The following is an 11,484-nucleotide window of genomic DNA, read 5'->3' on the forward strand; positions in this document are numbered from 1 at the left end:
ATACCGGCTTTATTGGGCGTTTAAGAGAACATTTTATATTACATAAGAAAACTCTGTAACCCATTATTATTATTGATTACGGTGTTAACTTTGATAAATATAATCCATTATATTTTATCAGAAATGGTACAGGTTTCATTCTATTGAGTTGGATTTTTCAGATTTTGAGAAAAATAACAAAGGGCTCATTATTTTTTTTAATAAAATTTAATAAAACACTCATAAATATAAATTTCGGTTCTATTCTCTGTCAGAGTGCGATCGTACCTTCGTGAGCCGGGGGGGCGCCAGCAACGGGACATTCACAGCTCCAGAACTCTACAATCCATACAACCAGAGTCGGCAGTGTCTCTACACATTTCTAGCAGCACCAGGTCAGCGAGTGCTCGTCGAGTTTCGGACTTTCGACCTGAGAGGGAAGCCGCCAGAGTATGTTTCAATAGTTTTATTAAAAATACATTCAAGTCGTGATACAGGAGTCGAAGGCATAGGTAATTCGTTTATATAACATAAAAAATAACACAACTTAGGTTTAATACAGTACTATTAAAAAAACGTTACTTATAAAATTTCGTGGTAATATTTTTGCTACTTCTATATGCCTATATAATAGATATATGGCGTATTAAACTTAAAAACTCGTAAAAATGCACATTGTATGTAAATCCTATCATAAATCACTTGAAAAGTTTTTGCAACATCATTATGATTATAATAAATTTGTTTGCTTTCAGTGGCGCGGCGTTGGGAGAATTACCAGCGTAAGTTTTCTCTTTCATTACTTCCCTTATAGAATGGGATAAATATACTTCTCGCAGGCTATAGAGAGGAATTGGAGCGCACTATTTTTGGGAACTTAACCCAGTTACAGTTTGATTGATTAATTCAGAAATATTCAATTTATCTCTACGGTTTTGTTTCAGTTATTCAATCATCGAATTTAAAATTTTCCATTGCCTAATCGTTCAAAATATGCAATTGAGATTTTTTATAGACAGTAATTGTTTTAAGGAAGGGCTTTATTTGTTTATTGATTTAACATTTATATTTCGTTATTATCTTTTCGTATTTCGGCTAAATGTTATTTTAACATACCAACTGCTACTTATAATCTTTTATATTACTGACGCTTAAACAGGGCCGTAAGGACCTTTAAGTTGGTCGAGTGGCTTCCGTCAAAATCGGTTAAAACATTCATGATGCAACTTTTTATAGGTTCAAATTGCTAGTGGCGATCACAACGCCAAGAATAATAACCCAAGTTACATATTTCATATATTCCAGATGCATGCACGAGTACATGGACATATACTCAGAGATGTCCTCTTTGGAGACAGGCGAGCTTGTCAACTCGGCCTTCGGAGGACGTTACTGCGGCCCTATTCCTCCGCGACGCCGAGTATCACTACACCGCGCAGTCGCTCTCGCATTCTTCACCGACCATACATACACGCCATCTACTCTGTTCTACGGGATCTACCGGTTCATCAACGCAAGTATGTCCTACATACATGATTTATTTCAGTTTTTTTAAATTACATATTTCATTGTTATATTAATCTACATAAGTAAAGAATAAGTTAAAACGTAAAAAGTTTTGCGTGAAACATTATAATAAATATTAATTTGATAACGAATAATAATAAATATGTATGATACACATAATTTAAGAATTCACTTATTGATATGACACATAATAAAAAATTTAAAAATCATATTAAGACAAGTTTGCACGCCATTATGTGTGGTAGAATATGCGAACTGTAACACGATATTAGTTTTGTACCATATGCTTGCAATAAATAAATAATTATTTTTAATTATTATACCCATTTTGATTTTACGCCGGTAATTTTTTTAAAGTTTGATCGACACGTACAGAAATACGTTTAAAATATTAAATTATAATAATTTAAAAGAACCTTTGTATGTATAAGTGTAGGATTATTTATATTTAATAATGTATGAGATATGTGCTGAATCGGTACAGTTATTATAATATCCGCCATAATAATGGGTCAGAAATATGTTAGGTTACGTTTTCTTAACGTTTTCTACATTTTCATGGTTCCAGCGGAATTCGAAGTGGGAACGCCCATACCGAACACGTTATGCTCGTACGTGATCGACGTGGGCAAACGCAAAACGGGGCTGCTGGTGTCTCCCACCTATCCCGGGATATACCCGAAGGACATCACATGCAACTACCAGTTCGTCGGACAACCGGGGCAGCGAATACGGCTCGAGTTTCGAGACTTCGATCTGTTTTTCGGCGGGCCCCAGTGAGTTGAAGAGTGATCTGCTAATTAAGTCATAGACTATAGTGCATCTTATGTAGTACATTAAAAAATGTGTTACCGTATGAACGCTTTTAGTTGTACCCAATATTAACAACAACCATCAAAAGTATTATAACAATACAACATCAAAGCAAGATAAGTAAAAAGTACAGACAACAAAAAGGATATATTATAAACGCTCCCGTAAACTGTTAACTATGGTAAAAATTTTTGGTAAATTTTCTAAGAAAGATTGAGACTGAAACCTAGTACACCAAAACTCAATAACCATTTTAATTTCAAATTACATATACAACTGTTTTAAAATTGCTTAAATTAACCTTATAGCTGCCCATTCGATTGGGTGCGCGTATACGACGGTCCCGACAACACATCAGCAATCATAGGCACTTATTGCGGACAGCAACGCAACCTAGTGCTGTACTCCAGCGACGAACGTCTCCTGGTCACCTTCTTTACGCTGCCACGTGCAGCCAACACACAGAACCGCGGGTTTAAGGGCATCTTTGAGTTTTCCGAAAGTTTTGTTAAATTAGGTAAAGTATCATAATTATCGACAGTTAGGAGTTGTCGAAATATTATTAGTAATATTATGTTTACTTAATATTCTTGAAATATTAAAAAATAAACTGTTATATAAGATAAACTGTGTATTTATACGAACTTGATCTGAGTGTTATGAGGACGTTGGTTTGAGTGAACCCTGGGTGCACCAATGGACTTTCAGTTTATATGCACATTTAACACTAGCTCGTACGGCTAAAACATCGTGAGGAATCTGGCATGTCTTGGACCCAAAAAGTCAAACGGTGTGTGTCAGGCACGGAAGGACGATTACCTATTTTGCTATAAGAAAATTTTTTTCAAGGAATATATACAGAAAGCTCAGGCCTAAAAAGATTAGAGCGCCAAGGAGTCTTTTTTCTTTTAAACGTCTTTAGATGTCTATTGAAATTATTCCTTACTTGTGTACATCATACATCCCAGCTGGACGATTTTGATAACAATTTATTTTTGAACTATGGATGACTAAATTAGTGCAATATATAACATATTTTTTTTGTATGAATATAGGATATAAATATTTTCTCAAATTTCAGATTTTATAAGTAAACACGACGCTGAGCACATTAGAGGCTCGGAGTGTGATCAAAAAATTCTTAGTAAAAAGGAATCGTCTGGGTTTGTGTACCATCCAAATTATCCATTCCCTTATATACAAAAAGTTGTTTGTAGGTAAGGAATTTCATTATATACTAGATATTACTATTTTATACTTAGTTATTTAATTTATACATAAAACTTTTCTGTAAACCCTATTGTCTGAAACAGACAGAATTAATAATGATACAAAATTTTCAGATATTTTATATATGGTATGCAAGACTCACAGAATCTCGAGCGAGTGCGGTTGGAGTTTCAGAACTTTTCTATACCTAAAAACATCTCAAACCCTGAGTAAGTAATTGAAAAATCTAGTGTAAACTATTGTTTGACGTCTAAATTATTTTTGAAGAGTTGTCGTGACTTGTATGGTTATGGTATGGTTGTAGGACGGCCTACACAAAGAAGAAAATACTTTATTTAAAGTATGTTCAAGCACAGGCATTTTGTTTTCTCGTTATTACTCAAATTCAAAATAAATGTATAAATGTGTTGATTAACTTCTAGTTTAGAGTTCTGGTTAACGTGTTACAATGCGTTATGATTAAAATGTGGATGAAAAAAATTACCATTCCTTCTAGCACTTGCTCTGATGGATACCTGAAGGTTTACCTTCGAGGCCAGGAAGCAACTGATTCCTATGACAAGCATGACGCAGAGCTTTGTGGAGATGGGGACATAATACCTTCCTTCCCACCACCCCTCCTTTCTGATGGCCCCCGGCTGGTCCTGGTCTTTAGCTCTGGAGAGCTGCAGGGCCGTGGCTTTAAGGCTAAATATACCTTTGAAACGGGTAAATATTACTTCCGTAGCTAAAGGGTTGTTGTACCGCACATAGCGTTGAACCCAGGATACCTTATTATTATTTCGGATTGGTATGGACAGATGGCGTGTAAAATCTTACCAGTAATGTAAATGAGGAAACATTAACTAATTTAATTTTGGATGTGTCATCCGAATCGGTATGCATTAGTATGACTTTAGTAAATCGTATTTTATATTGTCAAATAATTAATCTGTTTAGAATACCGAGTTCCGGGCACTGCCGCGCCAGGTGGAGAGTGCGCGTTTACATATCGTTCGGAAGCTAAAAAGAGAGGAGAGTTTAATTCCCCACGTTATCCATCTAACTATCCCTCTCACACCAATTGCACGTATACGCTCGTTGCAACACCTAATGAACAAGTGACTGTTGTCTTCGATCACTTTAAAGTTAGAGCTGATGCTTGGAATGCTACTGCTGGGTTATATGGGTACGTTTAAAAGAACCATAATCAGTATGAAATTAGAAAATGCCCGTACCTCTAGTACTATCTCATTTTATTCATTTTTATGTTTGACTGTTTCACATAATTTGTTCGTAGCTGCCAAGATCAACGATATACTTAATTGTTTTATATCCAGGAAATATACTTAGTACGATACAATTATCAAATTAAAATGATAAAATAAAGCAATAAGCATAAAACAAATAGAAATACAACACTCGTGTCATACGCTTCACAATTAATACGTTGAAGATAGTTTTTTTTATAATATTTTTATGATATATAACATTTTTCTCTTTAGGGGAGCAACATGCAGCGAAGATTGGGTAGAAGCCTGGTGGACGGGTAGGGAAGGTACAAGAGTGCCTTTAGGACGATGGTGCGGTCTTGCCACGCCGGGACCTCTGCAATCCCCAAGGGGAGCTCTCGGACTCCTAATTGCATTGCATACTGACTCGGAGGCTGTTGCATCTGGATTTAAAGCAAGATATGTTTTTGAGGTAAGATACACTAGAAACTGAGAGCAGTGTTGGCCAAGTGGCTTCAACGTGCACCTATGGATTTTCTTTCTATGTGCTCTTTTAATACTCGCTCGAACGGTGAAGGAAAAGATCGTGAGGAAACCGGCTTGCCGTAGCCCCAAAAGTCGACGGCATGCGTCAGGCACAGAAGGCTGGTCACCTACTTGCCTATTAGATTAACAAATGATCATGAAACAGATACAGAAATCTGAGGCCCAGACCTAAAAAGGTTGTAGCGCCATTGATTTATTTTAATTTAAACTAGAAACTATTTAATGAATAAGGTCACAATTTGTCACAATTGACTAAGATTTTCATGATATAATAAAAAATAATTTATATAGATTTCCTTAGTTATTTTATTATTTATGCTTTTCAATGAACCACGTAACATTTTTTAATAAATGAGTTGGTAGGTGATGTTTTTTTTCATTTTTTTATCAAAAAAGAAATCTTACAGCCCGCTAAATCGATATTCGGAGACTGCGGCGGTAACGTATCCGGCTCTCCTTGGGGTGTAGTATCATCACCTCGTTACCCTCTCCCTTATGAAGCACCAGCAAGAGGAGCAGCATCAAGGGTCTGCAACTGGTTTATAACGGCTAAGCCTGGAAGACGTCTACTGCTGAACTTCGATCACTTTGCAGTTGAAGGCCATCTCACTGGTGAGTTAGCGATGAAGATTGACACCGTAAGGACTTCAGAGTAAGGTTCAGAAATGAGACTAAGTCTTGACTCTCGTGCCTCAAGAATGTATTAGATTTTGATATACGGGTCACGCTAAGTCTCGTTTCTGAATCATACTTTTATGCATGCACCTATTTCACCATGCCTCCTGGTGATAGAAGACAAATTTATGTTATTAATTTATGTTATTATTATTTATTAACTTTTAATTACTTAAGAAGTCATGTGGTGTAATGGTTGCAGTACCTTTCAAACATTGTGTTAACTATTTGAATAAATGATTTTCACGTCGAATTTGACTTAATTTACTAAATAAATCTAAATAATAATTTATTTTATTTTTGGATGGTATTGCTTGACCTTAAGAGTAACACCATCGACTGAGGTACAATAATGCTTAAATACTGAACTTGTAGAATGAAATAATCAATTAACATACTTTTCACATGATACAGTGATACGCGGTCATCCATTAAAAAAAGCAAACATTTATATACACCACACATAGACAGAGTTTGTTAATTTCAAGTGCTATCGTATTATTCGTATTTCATTAACTTGAATGCAGTTTATTTCCTAAGCATTATATAAATAAAATTCATTTACAATCTATTTTTTAAATGGTCAACGCATCTGTCCTGCTGAGAATAAACAATACCGTTTCAGAACGCGGTTGCCCTGCAGCAGTTCTTCGACTCTGGTATGAAAGTCCTGGACCTCCATTGGAGTTGTGTGGTGAAAAGGCACCTGGTGATCGGTGGCAGTATCTCTCCTCTTCCAATTCCATCAGGCTTTCGTATGTTTATCCCTTAACTTAACTTTTCTTAAGTCCAAGACATTACTTTATTATCAATCTGATCTAAATAAACATTTTAAATGTACTACAAAAATTATATACGTAAAGGGTACATAAAAAATGACAGAAGACTAGCTTGTATTTCGTTAGTTCTTAGTAGTTGTGTAAGCTATTATCAAAAACTACCTGAAATGATGTGATGCTTTATGTACAGCGATTGTTGAGACCCTCATACACATGCTGATGCGTGCTGTGCAATCCATATTTGTGCTGCACTAGCGAGCTGTTCTAATATTTGTTGTGTTTCCCCCCAAGGTCGTCGATACGGAACAAGTTTAAGGAATTAAATATGACACTAACTGGTCACTATATACTTGAAGCCTTATTATTATTAGCCTTTGTACAAAAAATATAACCAATTTTAAAACAAATGTTTTTTTACAACAATGTTTAAACAAATTTTTAAACAGTATAATAACACTCGAAACAGAACCAATCTACGTACAAACGTACGACCAACAAGGCTCCAAAAGATAAACCATTAATTATATGGAAATTGTACCTACTAGTTTTTACAACAAACTTCCAAGTGGAATTAGCTGAATTCAAAGCTCTCATTTTACGTAAATTAATCAATAAAGCCTTATATAAATTTGACGATTATTTAAATGATCCTAATCCTAGGGATTTATTTGCTCCAGTTTAAATATTTATTTCTGCTCTACCTTATAAACAATTTGTATAACTCAAAACTTAGCGATTAAAAAGAGTGGCGGAGAGTTTCTTGCCAATTATTTTTTCCAGCTCTACGCCCTTGACTTGCGGACTGGTAGTAAATGTAAATTTAATATCAATTTATCGTCTTTAATCAGGTTATCTGCATGAATAAAGTTATTTTGAGTTTGAGTTTGATACCAGAAATATGTTTTTACTGAGTATCATATTATTGGAATCAGGTCTATATTTAAAAAAAAACTAAAAACTAATTTCAGGTTTATAATAGCGGATAAGTCGGTAGGAGCTGCGGGTTGGCGAGCTGTTTGGACGGAAGTGACAGTAGGTGTAGGTGAAGAGTGTCCCGAAGCATGTGGCGGCGCGTGTCTTCCTCCTGGAGCTCTGTGCTCTGGTCTTCCACACTGCGCAGGACAGCACAAGTCTCCACGATGTTAGTATGATTGCACATTTACACATACACACTAGGCGCGAAGTAGTCGAGAGGGTACATTCTTCGAGTTGGCAGACTCTCATGGTCTATCATACACATGGCAGCCTCAATTGCGTTTCGCATAGCATGCAATTAAACCATAATAATAAAGAGCATTTACTAAAAGGTTTCAAGTTCTTTATGCGATAGTTTATTCGCACTCTTACCTCTAAGGGTTAGGATAACACTTTATCTTAACTTTTAATAGAAAAATCATTCAATTTTTTTTCTATATATAAGTATTAATTAAACATTTCAACTGGTTGAATTAGTACGACTCATACGTTAAAAATTTATTTATTTATCCATTACTTTTTTTACTCATTACTTAATTGGTTACTTGAGACAAAACATTAGTTTCTAAAATATTTCCAAAATTTAAGTCAATTTGGATGTCATTTCTTCTGTGAACGATTACGATTATATTGAAATTACGTTTTTTGCAACACAGGCTTAGCAGGAAATAAAGCTTTAGCACAAGTAGCTTCAATAAATGTAAATATTTTTAGCTTACCCGCTAAATAACAAAAAGCTAACCCGTAACAAAGATAGCTACACTGGCATTATTGGCAAAGTCACTAAGCACAAGTATTATCTAGATTTCACCGCATATAAAGTAAACTACATAATGTAATTTTATGTATAATTAATATATTATTAAATACGATCAGTTTTGTAATTTTCTTAAACATGTTTGAAGTATTTTGGTTAAGTAGACGACATTGAAAATAGAAATGATGTTATTTTAATTGAATATACTGGATTGTTTTAATTAAAAAATCATGATATTAAAATATTATGGTTTTAATCAGTTAATGTATCGTATTGAGTTTTAAGATATTTTTTCACAAAAACTTCATTGTACCTTGTAGATATTTGTAGGTTTTGTTCTCGTACAGTCATGTGTGTAATAAATTATTAAATAAAATGGAATAAGTTATAATAAGTTGCTCATAATAGGAGTAAGCAGTACACACATATACCCAACAGACAATAGAATTGGTGTTATTTTTTTATTCTAACTTACTGCTTACTTCTTTGTCTTTCTCGTAAATCTTAAGCATATTGTATCTAAATGTAGAACTTAAATAATTGTTTAAATAACACCAGATAACGTTAAATTCACAATTTCTTCTCAGTATTGACGGTTCAATGCAATCTTTGTCTCAAAGGATTACGATGTATTTCAAAGTTGTTAGGTGTTTAGAACTTTACACAATATTATTAACAATCGTTGTTGGTGAATTAGTACAATATATTGACGTTGTTGCAATAATTATCAACTCTTTTATTTGTTTTAAAACGACCCTTTCGACTTTAATGTAATTTTCATACTATTTCATAATATTACATTCACAATTTTTGCTAAACTTTTCTAGTTTAAATTGTTTATTCTTTTCTTATTTATACTGTGATGACTCAGGATTTTAGAAGTAGATTGGATACTTTGATGGCGTTAATGTCAAAATTCCGATGGGACGAAGCTTGCATTGAGTCATCGCACTATGGAGCCGGGGGTACGCCAACGAAATACTTGAAGCTATTCAATTTGATATTACTTTCAAAACAATAGAAACAAGTATTTCAACGACTTTGTAAAATTATTGACTAGTTTTAACGATGTAAAGTATGATGTTTGAGTTCTGACATCTTACACGAGATATTCGTGAAAGATGGTCAGATATATACGGTTGGCGTACCCTTGGGCTGACGCGGCGGTGTGCGCAGGCGCTGCGGCGTCGGGCCAAGCCGCGCGCCGCGCCACGCTCGCTGTTCTATTGCTTGTGCTCGCCGCCCCGCACTGACCGGGCGTTGCACACGTGAGTCTATATATACCACCCCCTATCGCCGCGCACATCCTCACCTTACCCCCCATTTGCTTAATAGAATAATACTTCAAGCGCGCATACTAGATAGGCTTAACTTTTTCAAGGTACTTTTATTCTGGTCCTTCGAGCCGGAACAAAGTACAAAATTGTGCATTTTGGTTGTGTAACTCGGTATATAAAAGCCACGGAAAAGCTTAGCTTCGCTTAACTAGATCGCTTACTTGGATGCGAATGACTTCACTGTTCCTTCTTCTGTCTGTCAGCTTCTTCATAACTGAACCCAAATAAATGTTGCATGTACTAAACTGGATTCATATAAAACTTCTTTGCTAAATTTAAATAAGCTAATCAATGAAACATTTGCTTAACAGTAATAGGTATTTGATTTTTTACACTGAATTGCATAAATGAATGTCTTAAATTATTTAATTGATAGTTAGTTTCTCTATTTTCGTTTTCGCATTGATTCTGTAAGTAGATTTTTCTACTGAACGATAAAAAAATATATACATTTGAAATACGCCATCTACTTCCATATTAGCAGTCTGTTATGCAATAAATGAGCAATGTAAAACATCCTACTACTACAGTTCAAATTCATCAAAAGAATTAGATATTATTCTTTGTCCGTGTTGTGATAATTCATTGAAAAAAGACCATAGTTGGCAAGTCGGTATTGATATGAGCAAGGGCCAAGAAAGAATATATACACAGGCGAAGATGCGCATCCGGCGGACAGCGACGGCAGCACAGTATGGTGGGTTGCGGGGTGCGCGGGTGGAGGGTTCGTTACGTTGGGCGTGTGTTGGCGTCGCAGGCGCAGGGTCCCTCGAGGCCCACCGCCACCGCCACGCCCGCCCCCGAGACCCCTTGCTGCTAGGCTGGCAGCCCCCACGGATACAGTGTGACCGAATACAATACTTTAATTATATTTTAGTTTTATTTTACCTATAGATAGGATGAGGCGAGAACTTATCCATCCTAAAGCAGATACCGTATCTACTGTCTGCTACTAGGCTATTTTTTTTAAATCGAGGACTCGAAATGTGATCCCTTAAAAAATTATTTTTTATGCTGTATATTGGGAGTTGATTCTCATTCTTTTACATTGTTTTAATTAGTTAATGAAATATATCAAACAATTATTGTCGTCAGACGGATTTCCACTACAGAAACCAACCATTTAATCTATTCATATTACTTAACATACAGGGTTCCCTTTAAATCAACCTTTAGATTCACAAAGTATATTTTAAAGCGTTTGCCTTTATAGCACGAGAGAGTATTTAGACAATAAGTTTTGTCAACAATTATAAATAATTTAACCGTTCCTTGTATTATGACATGCTGATAATTAAAGACATTTGCATGCCTATCTTTGTACAGCCGATTGCGTGGTTTATTTATAATTAATCAATTTGAATGTACCCCTCTTTGCACATAAAATATTATTTATAAAACATACATTGCGCTGTTTGGTTACATCTTACGCTTAAAACGACACATGGCTCGTTCCCAAATGTAGTTCTTATATTATATATATATATATATGTGTAATTTTAAGGAGTTATATTTCTAATGTTAAAACTAATTTCTATTGGCGTCTATAACAAGCCATAGTTTTACCTTTATCAAAATTCCAATTTACATAATAAACATTTTTAAGTTAGTATGTAGCGTACCTAAGTAAACGTGAAAGGAAACAAAGATTAATA

At 35.0% G+C, this 11,484-nt stretch overlaps 1 protein-coding gene across 6 annotated transcripts in view; it reads left to right on the forward strand.

Annotated features, from left to right (window-relative positions):
• Positions 1-11,048, forward strand: part of LOC123712031 (tolloid-like protein 2) — a 54,309-nt gene extending 43,261 nt beyond the window's left edge. For 5 of the 6 annotated variants that reach the window (XM_045664940.1, XM_045664941.1, XM_045664943.1 and 2 more), the window contains 14 exons: positions 255-429; positions 735-761; positions 1,285-1,496; positions 2,075-2,282; positions 2,628-2,836; positions 3,401-3,536; positions 3,663-3,758; positions 4,046-4,257; positions 4,489-4,717; positions 5,034-5,232; positions 5,714-5,918; positions 6,607-6,736; positions 7,729-7,901; positions 10,484-11,048. In XM_045664940.1, the coding sequence (XP_045520896.1) occupies positions 255-429; positions 735-761; positions 1,285-1,496; positions 2,075-2,282; positions 2,628-2,836; positions 3,401-3,536; positions 3,663-3,758; positions 4,046-4,257; positions 4,489-4,717; positions 5,034-5,232; positions 5,714-5,918; positions 6,607-6,736; positions 7,729-7,901; positions 10,484-10,677 (2,405 nt within the window). In that variant the 3' untranslated portion in view covers positions 10,678-11,048. Of the gene's footprint in view, positions 1-254; positions 430-734; positions 762-1,284; positions 1,497-2,074; positions 2,283-2,627; positions 2,837-3,400; positions 3,537-3,662; positions 3,759-4,045; positions 4,258-4,488; positions 4,718-5,033; positions 5,233-5,713; positions 5,919-6,606; positions 6,737-7,728; positions 7,902-9,668; positions 9,761-10,483 lie in introns of all 6 variants that reach the window. The other variant, XM_045664942.1, reaches the window with a different exon arrangement.
• The last annotated feature ends 436 nt before the right edge of the window (positions 11,049-11,484 follow it).

This window comes from Pieris brassicae, chromosome 7, assembly GCF_905147105.1.
Source record: "Pieris brassicae chromosome 7, ilPieBrab1.1, whole genome shotgun sequence".
In the NCBI taxonomy this organism is placed as follows: domain Eukaryota; kingdom Metazoa; phylum Arthropoda; class Insecta; order Lepidoptera; family Pieridae; genus Pieris; species Pieris brassicae.